General features: G+C 40.9%; 1 protein-coding gene across 20 annotated transcripts in view; it reads right to left on the bottom strand.

The window, feature by feature from the left end:
• Positions 1–10,420: 10,420 nt before the first annotated feature.
• PLEKHA5 (pleckstrin homology domain containing A5) overlaps positions 10,421–21,055 on the bottom strand; it is a 164,741-nt gene continuing 154,106 nt past the window's right edge. For 11 of the 20 annotated variants that reach the window (XM_038155349.1, XM_038155343.1, XM_038155340.1 and 8 more), the window contains 5 exons: positions 19,966–20,124; positions 18,517–18,638; positions 17,596–17,744; positions 16,414–16,498; positions 10,421–13,374 (listed from right to left, as the gene is read on the bottom strand). In XM_038155349.1, the coding sequence (XP_038011277.1) occupies positions 13,356–13,374; positions 16,414–16,498; positions 17,596–17,744; positions 18,517–18,638; positions 19,966–20,124 (534 nt within the window). In that variant the 3' untranslated portion in view covers positions 10,421–13,355. Of the gene's footprint in view, positions 13,375–16,393; positions 16,499–17,595; positions 17,745–18,516; positions 18,639–19,965; positions 20,125–21,055 lie in introns of all 20 variants that reach the window. The other 9 variants (XM_038155338.1, XM_038155356.1, XM_038155358.1 and 6 more) reach the window with 4 other exon arrangements.

The raw sequence follows: 21,055 nt of genomic DNA, 5'->3' as shown, positions 1-21,055 counted from the left end.
GCTGAATATTAATCCTGCCACTCCATGTCTCTCAATTTTGGTGACTTCCAGGGACTTGCATAGGTCCATGGTAAAAGTGCATTCTGCTTTTCTTTGAAACTGTTGGGAAAGTTTTTCAAGTGGAAAATTTAAATAACTGATGCAATATATCATATGAACAAGTAAAACAGTGATATATGTAGGACTGTAAAAGCAAATAGAGCATCTTTTCTCTGTCATCAGTATTGTCAATATTTTTATTTATGACTAAAAGATCTACATAAATTATCAGAAATACTTTCTTTTCCTCCCAAAGTATGCCAAACCTCCTTGTGTACATTTTCTTTTTGGCACAGTTTGCTCTTTTTCAGTAAAGGCAGCCAAAATTCTGAAGTCTCAGAAGAATCAACATCCTTAAATGCTGTAATTTAGATTCATTTTAGCCAGAGATAATTAAAATATTTGCTTCCAGATTACAGTCTTTACATGCTGTTAATTTGGGGAATTGGTTTTCTCAACATTCTTATGCAAAACAGAGCTGGATTCCAGCTTTAAATGAAGGTGTGTGCCTGAGCACATGTAGAGGGTTGTCACCAGGATGTCCATTTATTTTCTGCAGAAATAAATTTGCTGCAGAACCTCACAGTAAAACCAGGGGAGGCCATCCCAGCTGAGGGGGCAATTCTGCACAAGCACATTTGGCAGTAAATCCCATTTTTTTCCCTAAAAATCTGGATGTGAAGTCAGGAGCAGAGGCTTTTTTGCACACATGGAAATTCTTTTCAAAAACCATAAAAGTAATCAAGATCTTGCATGTTGCAAAACCGGTGTGTAACCATTACAACCAAACAGAAACGCATAATTAATTGAATGCTAATTAAATACAAATCGCAGCTTGGAAGGAGTACAAGTTTACAACAGCTCTTCCTTGTTCTAGGATTACTTTAAAACTCCCCTTCTTCAATTTGTGGTGGTAAGCAGAATACGGGTTTTTCATAGAATGGTTTTAGATTTCTTTAAATTAATGTTTAAAAAATTTAAAAAAAAATCCCCTTGCAGATATCTAGTTATAAAGTTTATGTGCTTTTTTTTTATATTTTTTCCCCCTCTTTTCTTGAAAGAATCTCCTGTCCTTCCAAGATCAAACCCTTGTGAACACATGTCCTTCCAAACAAAGTTCTCAGCTTCCCAGAACATGCTGCGGTGGGCCCAGCAAGGGGCCCTGAAGAAATGAAGGGAGTGGAGCATGTCAGATGAGCAGCAGCTGAGAGAGCTGGGACTGTTCAGCCCCAAAAAGGGAAGGCTCAGGGGGATCTTATCAAGGTATAAATATCTGAGAGGGGAAGTAAAGTAGATGGAGCCACACTTAGTGGTGTCTGGTAAGGGCAAGAGTCAATGGTCACAAACTGAGATGCAGAACATTAATCCTCTACAAATGTAAGAAGAAACTTTTTCACTTTCAAGCAGTGGGAAAGATTGTCCGCAGAGGTTGTGGCATTGCTGTTTGTGAAGTTATTAAAACCGCATCTGTACGTGGTCCTGAGCAGCCTGTTCCAGCTGTTGCTGCTTGGAGCAGGGGCTTGGACTCTGTGATCTCCTGAGGTGCCTTCCAACCTTAACTTTTCCGTGATTCTGTAAAATTGAGATCGTGTTCCCATGTTACACAGAGACACAGGCTTTGCTGGATCTGCAAAGCCAGTATTTTTCTGGATTCCCAAATATCACCATATACCTGGCTTTGCCCCAGCCTGGTGTGGGGATGAAAATCATAACTGAAGCCACTCCTGCCTTGCAGAATGCTTTGTAAAGGTGGGAAGGGAGTCCTGGTGGGAGCCACAACAGCTGAGTTGGGCTGTGAGACTGGGACCAAGCCCTGAGTCCCTGCAGGTGGGTTTGGATGCAGCCTGAATGGCTCCTTTCAGAATTCCCAATCTGGCCAAATTTAGGGTCCTGCCATGAGATTAGAAATGACAAGCAAGTGAGATTACATATTTTCCACGATTGCCAGATCTTGGCAGGCTAGAGAGTTAGGGGCAAGGTACTGTCTTGGAGAAGGTGTCAAACTCCAGATTTCCCAAAACCTTAACAGCTGGACAATTCATCTTCTCTCCTCACTGCTCTGCTTATGTTACAAGAAAAATCTGTGTAATGGGAAATTTATCAAACATCTAGATATATACAGAATTAATTTATTTAAATAGACTTTATTATTTGGTAGGCCTGAGCACAAGCAAACACATGAATTTCAGAAAAGTTCAGAATTGTGTCCAAAGATGTGAATTGCCATTATTTGGGCATTCACTGAACAGAGAAGTCATACTCAAATTAATCAAAACTAATTTAACAATTACAAAACCAGCAGGATGACTTCATTGTCGTTTGCCACTAATGACAAATGTTTATTACAGATAGTGTATTTGTCTTTTGAGCTATTAAAGCCCCGTTTGCTATTCATAACTCCTCAAACCTTTCCTGTAAGATGAAGGATCCATCATGTTCATGGAAAATAAGCCAAGCTTGTAGAAGTACAGCACCCCTCCCTATTCTCAATCAATCAAATCTGAGAGAGAGAGAGGGAGACTGATGAGAACAACCTACTTTTCTGTGCGTGGCATTCACTGAATGTGAAAAGGGGTTTCAGCAGGACCGAGAAAGTAGCTGTTGTCATGACAGCACTGGGAAGCCCAGGGACTGAAAAGATCTTCATCAGCTCACTGCAGCAATGCTGTGCCAAAGGAACTGTGCTGCCTGTCTGCTGGCTGACAACAGAGCCAGGGGAATGCCTGCTTGTCAAACCTCTGTGGTTTTACTCTGCAAACTTCCCCGCTCCTGGCCTCTGAAGCTGCAATACAGCTGCAATCTGGCAAAAATGGATCTCTCCTGCCCCCTCCTTCCCCTTCAATATTCCCCACGCTTTCTGTTTCTCTCTCTGGTTCAATTCAACAAGGACAGCACCCAGCCTTCTTGCACTCCCTTTCTCCACAGAAATGCCAGCAGTAGCCTGTAAAAAAAGCCAAACACCAGCTCATTCTGCAGTCCAGCTCCATCCATCGATGTAATGCCTGCCACTCCTGCATCTTCGAGGGGGCAGCGTGATGGGTGCTCCGGTGCTCACCTGGCAGCTCGGGGGCAAGAGGCTGAGGATTTCTGAGGCAGGATCTGCTGCTTGGGGTCACACCCTTGGCAGGGGTGCAATGGCACCTGCTCAGCTCTGGCCACTCCAAGTCAATGCATTGCCTTGCACACCGAGTTAGGTGTCTGTGCTCACTGTAATCACCACCAGCACCAGTTTTGGGAGAACTGCAAGACTGTTCCACTCCCAGTGGAGTTTTATTTTACAGAAATGGCTAAAAATGGTTGCTGCATAGGTGAGAGCCTCGTAATTTAGACAAGGAAGGAGAAAGTAAGGTCTTTTTGGCTGTGCACATATTGATGGAGTTCTGGTGCTGTTTATTTGAAGCAGTGGGAAATGAGAACATTTGGAAACTTGTGTTGTGCCCTCACTGGTTATCACTGATGGAATGAAAACTGAGATTAAGTGCTTTACACCCAATCTCGCAGCAGCCACCTGTATTGCAAACAAAATGCCCAGAGATGTGTGCCCTCAGAGGAATTTTACAGGCTTTGTCTGAAACTTTGGCGTCTCTGGTATTGATTGACCTCAGTGGGGGCCAGACTATCAAACTCAGCCTGAGAGCTGGGCAGCTAAGGAGTTTGGAGGAACCCACAGCAAATCCTGACATCCTGATATTATTGATGGCTGCTAGGAGGTGGGGACTTGGCCCCAACAGCACAGGAGAGCCCAAGTTGCACTGTATTCAGAATTTCACCCTCCATCAGTCAGAATTTCAACAGTTCAGAGGTCCACTCTCTCAGGAAGCCTGGAATATGTGGCAGAACTGGGAGATGTAGATCCTAAATTAGCTCAATGCCCCTGTGGATGCACTGCATGTCCTCTGACAGGCAAAGCAGCGAGATTCCCCTCTCCTGAATTCCATTCCCAGCTCAGCTGCTCCCAGATTCTCCAAACAGCTGACTGCACAGGGGTGGGCAAAGCATTTTAGCATGTTGTTCTGCAGAAATCTATGCATCTTGGTTAGGATATGCTTAAGAGAGTCTCTTTCCCAGGACTGCTCTAAGGTGCAGGTTTTTGTTTTTGAAGCCTTCCAGTGAAAGCTGCTGTTAAACCCACACAGGGCTTTTCTCAGCAGGGACAGGCCTGACTTTTAATGACATAATGCTTTTGAATCTAGTCAGTCTTTTAAAACTGATTTGTTTTTTAGTCAAGGTGAACATTTTGTGCTCGGTGATTTTTGCCTAGTGACACATGCAACCAAATTTAAGAGACAAACACTATCCTAACAAAAACTATCCTATTTTCTAGGCAGATCAGTGCCCCAAAACGACCTCATATAGCACTGAAGTTTTAGTAGGAAAAGGGGCACTGTATATTCTTGACAAGCTGTTGCTATAGAGGCATAATGTCAGCAGCAGCTTGGCTTTGTATTGCATTTAACTGGATAATTTATCAGAACCATCATCTTTGCAGCTGAATTTCCGTCTGGGTTTGGCAATGCTAAGCATTTGTTTCATCTCAGTGAAAAGCGGATTTGGCTATTTAGAGCCTGGAAAATAAGGAGACTTTTCAGAGCAAGGTGAAGGAGCTGATTCTAAATGTGGCGAATCTTACAGTCCACGCCTACATAGAACTGGGCTCTCTTAAATTGAGGAAGCTATTTGATTCAGGCTGTGCTAGTGCATAAGAGGTACAACAAAGAGGGATGCATTATAAAGTGTAACTCAGGCACTGAAAGCATTAAGGTATCAGCTCTGCAGAGAGCCATGACCTACTTCTGCCTTGTTTCTTCCAAGGAAAATCCTTTGGCACCACTTCAGGCCATGGTTTCTGTTCTCCTTGCTATCTTGAGGACCTGATCTTACACAAAAGTGCCACAGACACGTTAACATCCCAGTTTCTCAAGCCCAAGTTTCATCTAGAGAGGAAGCAAAGCAGCCAATTTGAAATGGGACTTTACAGAAAAAAACCCAAATATTCTCCTCACCATCCTCAACAAAACATAAGTGCTGGACCAATGTCCATGAACCACTTGTGTTTCAGATTTTTTATAACTGTACATACTTTGGAGGTCTTTTGGATATGAATACAGTCAGTTTTTGGGACTTTCTTATTTTGCAGTAAGTGATCTCAGCCCACCACCTGCACTGCGCTATGGTAACTCCTTTTGGCACACTGCATGCATATTATTTTCCATTACATGCAGTACATTCTCATCAGCTGATGTTCTACAGTAAACCCTCAACAACTCAGTTTATATCATGCTTAACAAAGTATGACAAAATAAATGCTGGTTTAAGAGCCATATAAATATTGAAACACGAAGCATTTGGAAGTTACTCCCCTCCTCCCTTATCTAATTATACTATTAATAAGCAACACGCAGAACTTCATCTGAGATGTAGGAACCACCAGAGATCAGATTCTCACACAAATTCTCTCCTGTATCATAATTGTTGCAGTGTGAGCGTGTTTAAATCATGCAACGTGCTCACCTGAAACCAAAAGGGCTGTTCCCATCAGGGCCCAGATCTGCTGCATCAACACCAATTCTGTTGCCCTGGTTATGTGCAACTGCAGGTTAGGCCAAGAACACATTTTCTCTGTTTTGCAGTAATTTGTCTTGCAGTTCCGGTGTAATACGATTGTCCCCTTCTTATCTTTAATTGTTGCTGTGCACCGTTAAGCAGCAACATCACGATACTTAAAAGTCACTTTTTCTTTCCATTTGGTGAAGCAAGTCCATTTTATGGGCAAGGGAAGGCTCTGAGATGCGGCTGCGACCTTGCAAAGAAACCTGTTTATGCAAAGCCCTATCAAGAACTTCTTTCGCTTAGGTTAAAGGATCAAGTCCTTAACATTTGAAAATGCACAATAAACACACAACACTGCATCATTGAGTAGGAAGGTTAATAAAAATACAGCCTGGCATTAACATTAAAAAGGCTCTAAATTTTTTCTTCACAGGTAATTAGTTCACACAATGAAATAATCTCCTTTCTTATCCTGGAAACACATGCATAAAACAGCTCAGATAACATCATTTACATGCAGGCTGCTGCATCCGCATGTTAATGTCTGGCAGTGAAAAGTTCAGACAAGTTTGTAATCCCCGATTTCCTGCGCGTGCTCAGCACCCAGATTCCCAGAGGGAAGGGAGAGGGACACTAAATACCCCTGAGATGCCAGGTCAGCTGCAGCCCGCCACATCTGGCCAGCTGGCACAGCTACACAGTTTCTCAGAGCACGGGGGCTGAGAAACGTCCAGACACTCCTGGGCTTTTTTTTTTTTTTTTTTTTTTTTTTTTTTTTTTTTTTTTTTTTTAAACTCATCTCGGTATTTGTTCCTTTTGTCAGTCACTTCTGGCCATGGCCATCACCCTAAGCCTATTGTGCTGCCGCCACTGGCTTTGTCCGCCTGGCTCCATCGCGTGGTTCGGGAGCAATCTGCATTCCCATTCCAAGCGCTATCATGTCACCCATCAGCGATCGCTCGCTTTCATCCCCTAAAACCCCCACACAATGGCAGCCACGCCGTGGGGACAAAGGGCCGGCAGAGGGGGAGAGGGAGGCAACGAAGCAGCAGCAGCAGCTGCAGCCGGGCTAACTTTGCTCTCCCGGGGTCCTTCTGGGTGAGCTCTTGAACTTGGACTGGCAACACCCGTGCCCTTCATCTCCTGCTTCCCCTCCTAGCACAGCTTCAGGGCAGGCTCTGGAAGGAAGCTCGCCAGCTTCTGCATCCAGGCCAACAGGTCATGACGTTTTGACATGACATCATGGTGTTTTTACGGCCAGCTGCAGGAAAAAGGGAGGGCTGCCTCCTCCTGCAGGGATTCTGATGGCCAGCAGCACTTTCCGAACACCAATCCAGCCTGCTGGGCAGCCTGGAAATCTCCAGCTCCTCCGGCAGATGTTGGAGGAAGCCATCCATTGAAGCGCACAGCAATCCGGTTCGCTGCGTTCAGAGATGCAGGCACAGCACCCAAGGGTTTGGGAATCGCTGGAGAGTCTGCAGCGCTAAAGCTTTAGCGAGGATCCGCTCCCGAACACAGGCATCCCCTGAAGAGTTTGGAGCCATCAGCTCTTAGAATTCACACACCGCCTCTGATTAATTGCCTGAAAATGTTGTGAAAGTCAGGGCTTCTGTTTGCAGGTGAAAGAACTGCAGTGCTCCAGCCTGGGAACAGCCAGCCAGGGGAGGATGGATGGGAAGCGCTCCTGTGAAACAGGCACGGCTCAAAGCAAGGCTTTAGAGTTACAAACATGACCCAGCTGTGCTCCTTGGGGTCCACGAGATTTTAATGAGGCAAAAATGATCAAAATGTCACGACCTCTGTTCTCCCTTGTCCTAAAATCTGGATGATGGAAATGAAGTGGAGCTTAGCTAGGTTGTATTTAGCTGATCACACAGAATGGAATAGCTTTAAGATCATGAAATAAAAGTTTTAAAATAAAAAGCTGTGAGGTCAGAGTAGTTATACCCCCAAATCAGTTTATATGAGCAAGTGTGGTTTTCCCAGGGTTGTAGTCCATGAATATTAACCAGTTCCTCTTCACTAAGGCAATCTCCTAAATGGCTGAGGCTGGTTAATTTGTAGCTGCTACCTTGTAAATAGTGGCCAGGATTTCACACATTATCCAGGCACTTTGTCTTTATTAAAAAATATTTATTATTTGTAGGCACTATATATACTAGAAGCAGTAGTTACAAAAAATTATGGGTCTGTTGGCACAGGCTAAGAAAACAGCCAGGAATGTTATTCAAAGGTGATTTCGGATTCCAGGCAATTTCCCTGCTCAAAATGACACCTCTAGCTAGACCTGACTCCTACAAGCTGGCTTCCTTGCAGTACCAGCCCTTGCATGTACAAACTCTGAGACATTCTCCAGGTAGCCAAAAACCAAACACAAAATAACATCAGGAAACATTCATCAGAAAGTTCAGCTGTCTTTTTTCCCCTGTCTAGATATGAGCATTTCATATAAAAAGAGTAAACCCAACAGCCATTTACAGCTGTTTCCTAGACTGGTGGATGAGCATACTAAAAAAAATATATATAAAAAAAAAAACGTTGGTGTTTAAAGCTAAAACATCTGAAACCGCCTCCATGTTCTTGCTGACTTGGGAATTTACCAAGAAGAAAGTTGCACAGTATGAAGCACTCAACTTACATGTGTAATCAGTGTCAAGACTTAGCAGAAATTCACATTGTAAAGAGGTGATTTATGAGTCGAGTTGCTGAATTTTTGCAGTCTCTTTCCCCCCTCAATTGCTTTGAAATGTACTGTCAATTAATGACAATTTTCTCAGATAAATTCTTAGGTATTTTTTTATATACCGACTAATTATTTTACTTCTAGTAAGGTGACTATTGCTTAGAAAAAAAGCATTTTTCTAAATAGAATCCATTGCTGAAAAGAAAGGAGATTTAAATGCAAGTTACTTGGGAATACTGAGCATCTCTCATTACATGCTTTGACTCAATCTTTCAGGATGATAAGCACCTGCAGACTTTCACCACTCCAAACAAGAAACCCATTGCCTGGATTCAGCTGCTCATGTAGGGACAGACAGCTGGGGTGTGGGCAAGGCAGTTTTTCTCCAGATAAGGAGTGCAGAGTATTTTACACATTGGGCTCTAATGGATTTAAAGATTCAGAAGAGAGTCCAGTCACTTCACTGTGACACAGACCAGATAACAGCAGAGGAGGATGAGGTATTTTCCTGTATTTTCCTGAAAGTTTTCATTCAGCAAACCTCGAGGCTGTAAGTAAATCTTCCTTGTTCTACATATAAACATGCAAAGTCCACTTTTTTTTTTTTTTTCTTTTTTTAAACAGTACTCATTTCACCTTCAAAAGAGCAAGAGGGTGTTTCCATTTTTAGTCTGAAATACTTTGAAGTATTCCCGTTCCGTAGAGCAGGGATCTGGATAGTATTTGACGAAAAGAAAAAATTAATTCCTTATTTTCGTTTCGGTTTCAGTAATAAAGAAGTTAATGATCCCACATCTGGTTTTGTCCAGATATACTCCACAGCAGCCCACTGAAAACAGCACTGTTTGCTTACAGCTGTACTTTTATCCCAAACAGAACCTAATCCAGCCTGAATAAGTGCTCTCAAACACATCCCTAGCCAGACTGCCACACGAGGCAGTTAGCAACCTCTGGGCTGATGTCACTTACCCAGAGCTGCAATTAAGAGTTGCCTGCACTTTCACCACAGCAGCCAGGTAATATTTAGACAGACCTTAAAAAACATTTTCTTCGGCATACCACAGAACAAAGAAACGCCACAAAAAAACCCCCAAAATCTTCATTCCACAAGCACCATTTGAATGCTGACTCATCTGGAACAGCTGGGTAACAAACTGTGCATGTCAAGTTCAGAAAGCAGCTGCTTTTAGCCTTCATTTTGGGTCAGGCATTTGTTCACAGCCACCAGTATATTCTGCTTTATTTTGCAGCAGCTTCTTCAGTGTTCCCATATGGACAAGCCAAACAGCTCCTAGGATATACCAGCAAGCGTTTAGAATGTTCTTTAGAAGAAATGAAGGCCAGATGTTGCTTTGTTATCTCCACGTGCATCCTTAAAAAAGTTAGATTAAGTTGTTTCAGATATATTATCAATGCCAGGTACAGGCAATTTGTTTATCAGCCATTTAAATGTCAACTTTCTAAAGGACAGAAAATAACATTTTAACTTAGGATTCAAACTGATATAAGATTAAACTACCCTGGAATAACTTCAGAAAATAATTACAGCACAACCCAGGATCACAGGGACAAAACAGTACTGTGTAGAAAAGACATCATGAGCCATTTCTGAGATCTGAATGAGTACTACTTGTGGTTTATTAGAAGAGGAAAAATAAAATTCTTCCACCTTATCTTTAAAATATAATGGAAAGTTTGAGGTAAGACTTATCCAAGAGCACCACTGATTAAAGGTCTTCTATTCTGCCGCTTTGCTCACCCAGGGTACAACTTAATCCACTAGGCTACGTCCTAGAGAATTTAATAAATCTATTACTGCCAGTGTAATTGAATGTTTTTCATGTATGCCTTCCTGCTACATCCCATGGATCCAATGGGGTGGGTAAGAATTCTGTCACAGACTGTCCAATTAACGTGATTTAGATTGAAAGGTGCAAGTTTTTATTTTATTTTATTTTTTATTTTTATTTCCTGAAAATAGAACCTTATTGGATTCATTTTCTGATGCATATTTCTGAGGAAATGTGAACTGAAGACTCCTTTTTCCACCTCAGTGATAACATCAACAAGTTTGGGTTTCAGCTGCCTGGTGAGGTCTTTCCCTTTGAGCCAGTCCACAACATACAAAAACTGCCAAGACACCAACTATAACTTTTTGAGTAATGTCACTTTATTAAGGGACTTTAAAGATTCACATTCTCTGGTAGCCTTGGAACAATGCAAATGGTGAACAAAAGACAAAAATAGATGTAATTGGTTCTGAAAAGCATGAACATCTGTAGAGAATGTGTTGCATTATTCCTAAGGACTCTTGCTTTTGAAAAAAAAGCACGTTCTATATATACAAGTGTCAGTGCAATAGCCAATAAAGCAATCAGTCAGAAATATAAAAATATCCTAGATACAAACTTAAAATAGATGTTTGAAGGCTGACCATATCAGTACTCTGATATTTCTATATCTCAGGAGTATGATCACTGGGATGAGTTATTCTGATGAGGTAAGAAACAGTAGATGCTCTGTGATAACACAGAGCCATACATTTATTACTAATTTTTTCCATAAGACAAAAAAATAGAGCACCTAATGAAACTCCAAGTCTTTGCAGCAAGTGCCCACAGGAAGTGAAATTATAGTCTATGATCATTACTACATTCCTGCATCATTCACCTCTGCTGTCTTTGCCAACAGTTCTGCCAGCAAAACTTGCTCATTGTCCCCCACTTGCCCAGCTCCATTATAAACTGCATGTTCCTTGCAGATATACCAAACCAACAATGGCTTTAGACACAGGCAACATCTGTAAAAGTCCAGAAATCACTTAGTCATTCTTTCCTTTATTGGTTGCAATTCTTTTCTTGGCAGCAAGGGCAGAAAGAGATTGCAAAACTCGACAGCAAAACCAGCTCTCTCTAGAAGGGTTAGGGAGAGAACAGGGTGTGTCCTATCTGCTTGGCCTCAGGTGTTCCAGTGATGCCACTGAACACTCAAGCCTCCGTTGGTTGTGCAATAAAATCACATTCCTCCTCTTTGCTCTGTCTTTTGGATGGAAGGATGCACTAATTTAGGGCTGCTGCTCCAAAAAAAGAGGGCAATGTGGTAACTTTTCAGCTCGATGCTGCCTGCATCATCATTCATCTTTCCTTCAGCCTCCTCTTCCACTGTGACCCCTCCAGGCTCTGCTGCTGAATTCTGATCCCTGTCTTTTTACTTTTCAGAGAAAATGGCAGAACAACAGGTAGCCAGACAACATACTCTGTACCTCTGTGGCAAAGAGCACCAGGAAGAACCGGCGGCAGAGCCGGGAATGCCAGAAGAATCCAACCGACACAAACTCCTGCTTGGGGAGAGGGGCAATGGTAAAGTAATTTCAAACTGTGAGACAGTATCAGGCACTCCTCTGTGGAACAGCACAAGGAATTACATAGCTTCTAGAACAGCAATATTAACTTGATCAGGATATGATCTGTATGATTAAAAAAAAGCACAACAGGAGCTGGCAGCTGCCTTCCTGTGAAACTTGCCTTACCACTTATGGAACACACATGCACTGAAGCACACAGCAGTTGCCTGAACCTGCAAAAGATTCCTTAGCTTTACATCTTAAGATTCAAAAGCTTTCCCTGAAATATTTTTGTTTCTCTTAGCTTTTTTCTAACCCTCTTTTGTCTGAGGCAGTCAGGCAGCTGTGTGAGACGGAACAGCGAAGCTGGTAACATCTGCAGTGTGACAACACCTGACAGATTATTTCAGGTTTTCTTTCAGTTTCCGGAAGATGCTATGCAGATGCCAAAGCCGCCAGGAATCATCACACTTCTCTCCTTAACCCCAGTGAACTTGGCAATCAGCGTTTGCAAATATTGAATTACTGCTCGCCACACCCCACTAAGACAGGCTATTAGCTCCCGTGTAAACAGGCAGGGAATGGAGGAGCAGAATGACTAAGTGATTATTCCAGTATCACAACACAAGTCTGAGAGAGCCAGGAGCTGAACCTGTATTTCTTGCATCTCAGTCTCAGGTTGTCTGTTTTGTTCTGTGTTGCAGCCTGAATTCTTTCCTGAAGAGGAAGACTGGGATCTCTTAAGAGTCTGTCACTGCTACTCTGCTTGACAGGTGATGTTGCCAGTGGGGTAGGAATTGTTGCATTCCCCACATCAAAAGGTGGAACACAGTGTGACATCTGTTTGCTGGAAGAAATACTAACCATACAAGTCCTTAAGAACATCAACATTTATTTAATATGATATAAAAGAAATGGGATATGAACATTCTTATTTGAACAATAATAAGTGGCTTCTTATACTTACATCGTATGTGCTCATTGTATAATATATACACAATGAACATAATTACATTTGTACACAAACTAAGTACTGGATTGAAAACCTGCTTATTGCTGTACACACCCCAACCCCATCAAGGAAAAGCCCAGTACCTCAAAATACCTACACTCCATTTTAGTCAAGAAAAAGGAACCACTAACATTAATGTCTATGTTGACAGAAGTGTGGCAGTAACTGCTGACATTGCAACCTGACCAAGAAATCATTACAGCAGAAACAGGACATCTCTTACTAAGCAATAATAAAAATGGCACATTTTAAATATATCTATATGTATATATATATAAAAATTTTACAAATAAATTGTTAAAATGATAAATTGTAATGTTGAAAAAGTGTAAAACAAGGTTTAGTGGTGATATGTAAAATTAACCGAATTATGCATCTAAAAGAAGCAAAAAAAGTAAACTTATGTGATCCGTCATTAAAAGAACATTAACTTCTGAAGAATAGCAAATAAAGTTCTGACTGTAGGCTGCACATTAAAAAGAGCCTTTGTTTTATGTGCACAGAAATCGTAGCAGCAAGCTGGTATCAGGAGAACAATCTGAAGGTTGTTGAGTGTACACGTGGGCCATTTAAAGCTCTCTTGGAATAAACATTTTCCAGGAAGTGATAAAACGATGCTCTGTGGCCAAAAGCATCAGAACTATGAATTTCATAGATTTAAAATATACTGTACAATATCTTCTCTTATTTTCATAGGTCAGCTCCATACATCTCAGGCATGAATTGTTTCAACGGAAGTCGTTAGTGCTGGAAGACAGACACAGATTGAGTTACTCCATTTTAGCAACAGAATATCATCTAAAGAACTCAGGGGATTAAACAGAACAAAGAACTCCTGACCTCAACGTAGCAATGTAGGTGTGGAACATAATTAACTATCTTAGAAATAGCTGTTTCCAAAATCTGCTTTCCTGATGAACAATACTGCTGTCAAGTTATTTCAACAGAAAGAAGCAAAGCCAAGTTGTTTTTTTTTTTTTTTTTTCAAATTTACACCACTCTGAATGAAGGTCTGTTTACTCTGAGAGTTTTATCCTGTTACTCATGCTCACCTCCAAATGCTCTTCACCTAAAACCAGTAATAACAGCAAGGATCCTAACTAGCCTTAGAAATGCAAGGCACATTTTGAAGAGGGATGCAGAATTACTGAGCTGCTACACTGCACTGGCAGTGCAGCTCAAATGCTCTACCCAGAACTTGCTGCATTTTGGTGACTGCTGCAAGGACTTCTAGAAATAACTTTTAACAGTTCACTGGCAGAAATGCTCCTGAGCTTTGAACCCAGGTGCTGTATAAAATTTCATTATCCCCCCCATTACTCAGTGCAAAAATGCTTAAAATCTAACAGGGCTGGTGGTACACACAGAGATTTGTCTCTGCAGAACAAGGGCTGTGACAAAAAAGGAGCCTTGTGTTAAGGGGTTTCTCCTTAGTCCTACAATATCCTGTGCCACCAATTTCCTGTGGCAAATTCCCCCAGCGTCGTGCCAAGAGTATAATTTTTCCAATTGACTGTAAAAGCCAAATACAGGCACTACCTCTTCATTCCCTGAAATCTACCATACATTTTCCAGATGTTGCCTGAAAAATCTGGTTGCGTAAGACCAGGGCTGATCCTACAGCCTGGAAGTTCCCTTTGCCACTTAAGACTTCTTGAAAATGAGGGATGCTGAATTCCTGTGTGTCAAAAGATGTGCCAAAATCCCTCAGCAAAGCACTGGAATACTGGAAGCACAGCCCCAGAAGGCAGAGGGCAGTAAGCACTGTGCTCCATCCACCTCCTCTGCATGCTATGCCCAGCTCATGGCACAAATTTGTTTTGGAATTTCAAGGAAACAACCAACAGAGGCATCAGGTGCAGCGATGAGGAATGTAGGGGCACCCAGTTAAGAGCTTTCCCCAGCTCAATCCAAACACTGAACAGCCACAAGGGATGTGTCTGAAGTTCTGGGATCCTTCCTCCATCAGGGTGAGGCAAGCAGGGAATCAGACTGACAAGTGCCATTCCAGGTGGACCATTCTGTCATAAAATTAAAGCAATTAAAGCCTCTTGAGGGGCTTTTGAGGGTAGAGTTGTCCTGATCACAGGAACGCTTCACCTGCAGAACTGGCTGTGGGGATACACCTCACTTGGGGGGCAGCAAGCCTTTTCCTATTCATTTCTATTTTATTTAGCATAAATCCTAAAGGAAATGAGTTTTCTGATCTGATCTTCTGAGCTGAAAGCAGCTGAATGCAATTGGTGACGGATTTCTGGTTGATCCTGCCTTCCTGGCAGGTGCCCTGTGCCTACAGACAGAATCCAGCAGTGCAGTTTCACTTTCATTACTGACCCAAAACTCAGCTGATGGGGGGAATGCTTGTCCCATTTAAAAAGGAGATGCATGATAAATGTGTGTATATTTATACTGTAGACTTATTATATATATTTATATAAATTTATTTATAAACCTATTTATATATATATAAACATATTTATATTTACACAATGAACATGAAAAGCATTAACACAAATCAGTATTTCCAGAAGGAAAGTCCCTCACTTTTTAAAAAAATAAAATAGTTTTGTAATAAACATTTTGAATAAAAGTACAAAAAGTCAAGCTAAATCTAATGATGGCAGACCACACCCATCAGGAAGGCAGGAGCAGTGTCAGGACTGAATGTGAAGATGGCATTTTCCACTTTCTCAAAATGAGAAAATATTTTACCAATATTTTAATAATTTTCCTTTTTTTTTTTTTTAAGGAGTATAAACAGTTTCTTGCCCTGAGTTCCTATTAGAAAGGTCTCTGTGATGACTAATAAGTCTAACTTTGCTAGAATGAAACCTTGGCAATTGAGATTGAGACAGGAAGTTTTAAAAAATGCATTTGCAGATCTCCTCATGCTAAATGACTGAAAATGTCTCAATTTTAAATCCTTGTTGATTTTAAAGCTTTCTTAAGTTACATTTACTATGGCTTTTAGCATTGCCATTGGAACAAAGCTCATTCTGTTAGCAGAAAGCTTATTTAAACAGACACTTCCTGACAACAAAGAAATGTGGATTGATTTAAATGCTGGTAAAGTGCTGAAGCATTGACACTGATATCCTACTAATTTTGTTAAAGGCTTGCCCAAACAAACACACACTTTATATTTCCATTGCCATTCATTCAATGGTAGGAACAGGTAGGAAAATGTAGCTCTAGCCTAACTCATGCTTTCTAGCTGGATTCCTAGAAGCAATCACCCACTATGGCAGGGAAGAGCAGCTGTGTAGAGCTTTCTCTATAGAAAGAAAGAAATAGAAAGTTTTGTAATTGTTGTTTCTGTGTCTTAAGCCATGAATTCTTCAGGCCATCAGCCCATTCCTTCCTGTGCATCCCCAGCTCTGAGCTCTGGTTGCCCAGTTTGCCCATGGCTGAGGCATCAGGACTCATCTGCCCCTGTGCAGGGATGCTCATGCCTCAACTCCCTGTTTGGGAGCAGCTCAGGCTGTTAATTCCAAGGCTATTACCCTGCCAGCTGTGGAGAACATGCCTGATAAACCAATTAGCCCTTGATAAACCAATTAGCCCTTTCTCTTTGTAGCTGGACAGAGAATGCACTCCTTGCAAGCAAATCAATACACAAATTTATTTATTTTCTGACTCATTTATATTCAACACTGCAGGTAACCCTGTCTTGCTGATTATGAGATTGTTTCTCCCAAAAAACAACAGCACACAAATAACCTGGAAGAATACCAGGAGCAGGAGAGGGGGGAAAGAAAGCACGTACTTCTCTGCAACTATACACACATGAAATGGGATCCCTCTGTGAGCTGGGTCTGTGTGGATGGAGCTGGTGACAGGGACGATTCTGGTGAGGAAGGCAAGCTTTTCACTGCCAGTCATACAGCAAAAGAAAGAAGAGTACAAGTTACAGAAGCCATCAACTTGGAAAAGCACCAGTTCAAGCCATAGCAAATATAAGCAGAAATAAATGAGAGCTCCACAAATAAAGGCTTAAAATCTGACCAGCACAAAAAGCACAGCTTCAAGGGAGAACACAGCTGATCCTTAATCAGGCTTAGGAATAACAGCAAACACAGGAATGCTGATGTTTTGTTGCCAAGAAAGGGGGGAAAAAAGTAAAATTGAAGTAGCTGGGATAGGCCCAGACCCACCCTCACATCCCAGCTCAGATGAACTAAGCTCTCCCATTCTGCTGAGCAGGGCAAAATGCACAGACAAGTTCTGGTTTTGATTATCAAGTCACAGAAAGGATTGCTGACTGCACTACAAAGGTCCAGATCACCTTTTATATCCATAAGTTGAACCATTTGGCTTACTTAACCATTCCCATCAGCAAATAATGTCTTAGAATTCTATCTTCTCCCTTCCTCCTTCCCTCCTCACTCCTCCTTTTTTTTTTTCCTTCTTTGCACACAGTTTTGCTTTATTCCACTCTTCTCTTCTTGCAGAATAGGCCACCACCAGTCACTGTACCAGTCAGGTGCTGTTTTCTGTTTTCTTCATCTTTCTTACTCCTCAAAACGTGGCCAAACTGGGGTCTTTTACTTGCTACTTTAAAACACTGGAAATTCTCAATAATTCCACTTTTTTTTGGGCATATCTAAGGTCACTCAGCAGCAGGGAGCAATGGTAAAAAGTCTACACATATCCAGGACTGAGATGAAAAAGGAAGGATTTGCTCCCACCAACAACTACAGCATGACTCCATTTCTGGCAGCAGTTATTTAAATCCCTGAATTAGCAACTATAAAAGCTATATTAAAACCTCAGAAAAATGGAGTTTCTGTAGCTGTCCACTGGGAAACTATTTTCCTGTGCATTATAAAACTGTACACTTCACATGTAGGCTAGCTCAGCATCTTCAATTCACCAGGGTTCCAGAGCATCAAAAGACACAATGAAAATGAAATAAAGTTTTACAGATGTACTGGATAAGCTGTGCTTCAGCCAAACTCTTTTCCATACCTGCTGCTGCCTGGTTTCCTTTTGAAGGCTGTGCTGCTAATTCAAATGAAGACACAATCCCTTCTTGTTCTTGAACACTGAGTATTTCACTTTCCTCTGAGCTGCTTTTGGGTTTGTGGTTTGCAACTGTGGTCACACTCTGCAAGCTGCTTAAAAAAAGCACAGCATTCAGAACCTGCTCCAGCTTAATTTCAGGTGTTAACCACTAAGTATAGGAACTGTAATTTAATTTTCTCCTGTTAAAAGAAAAAAAGTTGCAACTTGCAAGTCTGGGTAGCGTAAATTAAGCAGGCATTTTGAAACCCTTCTACTTTGTGTAGTCACACTTTTAAAAAAGCACCTGGGATTTAATTCCTTTCCTACTGCTGCAGGGTCCTGTGACAAAGTTGTGACCTAATGTGAGAACTCACTCAGGACCTGCAGTGCAACTTACACCAAAGCCACCAATTGTGAGAGAGAAATATCCAAGATAGAATATCCCTCTAATTCTGCAATGCTGCAAAGCAGACAGGCAAAAAATAAAGCAGCAGATGTAGAATAGGATCTTTAGTTTGCTCCTAAATTAATCAGCAATACAGAGCATGCTATGGAAGCACTGGCTGGAGTGCTCATAATAAACTGATACAAAGCTTGAACTGACATTATTAAACACATTTTGGAGGCCAAGACAAGGATTATGAATGCATTTTGTTTATAGCTGGGACAACACTTGGAAATAAACATTGCTTCACCCTCCAAGTCATCAACTGTGACTGAACCCCTGCAGCAGTCAAGCCTCTCACTAGATTTCCCCATATATAAACCTCTCAAAACCATATAAATAAACCTTTCCAGTATTTATGGCAACTGCTTGGTCCATTCAGCTAATAAATACAGCATGCAAGTTTAAAATAGCCTCTGAACATCTTGTTTGATTTTTACCTTGTATCACCATCATGTGTTTCTTCCAATTTCTTTTTCTTTTCTGCTTTCTCTTCATTACTCCCTTCTTTTGAGTCAGATACAACATGTGCATCTGATAAAAGATCATCAGTTTTTGACAGCTATAAAAAAATTGAAATCATGAAACAAAAAGCTGTAACACACACTAAGTGGCAGATAAGAAATACAGTACCAGGAAACAGTTTTATTAACAGACAAATTTTGCCATCATGTATACTTAGTAACTCAGAATTACATAACTTAAGAAATTTTTATCAATACCATGCAGGTTAATAGAGTTATCCTAAAACTTATAGCAGAGGCCAGGGGCAGGGTTTGCCTTAATAACTTCCAGAACTTCTCTGAGCTCTTTGGATTGCAGCCTGCCTGTTTTTTCATGCTATCCCTCTCTTCATGATGCCAACAAAAATTCCAGATGCTGCAATATTTTGTTGGTAAGACTCAATGCTGCTCTTAAGGTCTGATTACATATAAACAACTGGAGTGTATGACATCATTTTCCTTTTGAAATATTTGCATATTTAACAAAACAACAGTCTCTCAATAAGGAAGTTTTTCCAATGGATATCAATAGTAATTAGTTATTTGATTTTATACCATTCGCCATCAGATAGATATATTTAAAAAACTAAATATAAAATAGGAAAACAAAAGGATGATTAAACAAAAGAACGATTAACTGAGGAATAAGGATACAGGAGAAGGACAAAAACCTCTACACAATACTTTAAACAAACATTAAACTATAAACAGGATATGATTATGTAGAAGCAACTCTAGTAATCCACTCTTCACAGTCAGTCTGGTTTTGCTGAATGTTAAGGGCACTTTACTACCAGAAACACCAAGGTAATTCCCTGCCAAGTGTGTTTCAAACGATTTCAAGGCAGGAATCAAAGCAGTGAAAAATACCTAAAAGCACAGGTACTGCCTACTTCACTTCCATGTGTAATTTGTTGTGTCAGCTTCATTCTGCTCTCTATAAACCATTTGATGCACTACAGCCAACCAAGCAAACATTCAGGGACGTTAAATGGCTGTCAAAAACTCCACTGGGGTAGCCTAAGCAATGAATATGTCAATGATTATTATTATTTAAAGACCACATTCAAGAAAATTCAATGTCTCAGCTACAGACAGATCCCACTGTATTTTGTGATTCTCTATAGAATATTGTATTTTCAACAAGAAGTCTTTATCTTCCAAGCAAAAGGAACTGGCTCACTTTTCCATCCTCTGCTGTGTGTGCCTCAAAATAGTTTGTTACTGCAAGACAAGCTGATGAGTAGTTTAATAATGAATAGTTCTGTACCTCTTTAGCAAAACCTGAATTATATTCCTGAGCAGTTAAATAAGGAATAGTTCTGTACCTCTTTAGCAAAACTTGAATTATATTCCTGAGCAGTTTAATAAGGAATAGTTCTGTACCTCTTTAGCAAAACTTGAATTATGTTCTGGATCTCCATCATTTTTGAGTTGTGCTATTTCTTCTCCAGGACTTCCATTATTTTGGTTCAAATTATTTTCTCTACCGGTGCTCTCTAACTCCTTCATGTTACCAGATACTGTATCATCCTTTTTCCGACTCTGAGGAACAAAATTGGTACACGGACATATTGTTACTAAAGTTATCACAGTTCTGAGCCTTGTGCTGCCCTCTGACTGATTAAAAAAAATACTTGAAAAATCTTAAGCATAGACTGCAATAAGGAAAATGGAAATCATTAAGAACTCAGAATCTTCTCATTTTTGTACCTTTCAAAACAGTTCAGCCTAACAGTTCTTTGTCTGCAGGACTATTGTATTTTCTGCCCCACCTTCCTCTCCAGCATTTCAATGTCACCCTTATCTTCTGAAATTTCATTCATATTTAGCTCAGTCACAAATCAGCTCAGCAGCATTCCTACTTGCATTCATAAGTGCTGCTCTTTTTGTAAAATAGCTTCTTCTGGTTTAAGAACAAAAATCGATAAAAATCTGCCTTCAGCACAAAATCCACAGTGCACCTGCATGCACTTCCTCCAATTATCCTGGGTATCCTCCAAGCCTGTGGTGTGAACTGATTTAATAGAGGACAACACAGAATCTGATAATGGCAGAGGATATTAATTATTTATTTTTAAAAAAATAATCCATTGTGCAGAGAAGAAGATGATATAAAAATTCTGAGGAAGGATGGTAGAGGTGACTCAAGATTGTGAACTGGGAACGTGATACTGGCAGAGCTGAAGGGAAGCTCATCTCAGAACTGGAGCTGAGAAAAATAGGAGCCGTGGAAGCAGTAAATCTCGGAGCTGAACTCCTGTGATCTAACACATGCACCCTATTAAGAGGAAATTCCACCTAAGTCAGTTCATAAATCAGTGTCTCTGCTCTCCTGAATTAAAGTGTGCACCCCTTATCATCTGCTCGTCCCAGCAACAGTTGTGAAGCAACTTCCTTTTGGATTATGGTAATCACTTCAAAATTACCCAGCAGGCCACTTATAAAATCCTTTCCCCCCTTCAATTCTTCAATA

Source organism: Motacilla alba, chromosome 1A (genome assembly GCF_015832195.1).
Source record: "Motacilla alba alba isolate MOTALB_02 chromosome 1A, Motacilla_alba_V1.0_pri, whole genome shotgun sequence".
Lineage (NCBI taxonomy): Eukaryota > Metazoa > Chordata > Aves > Passeriformes > Motacillidae > Motacilla > Motacilla alba.
Note: the sequence above shows the minus strand (reverse complement) of the source record. Positions and strands in the feature narration are given on the sequence as shown.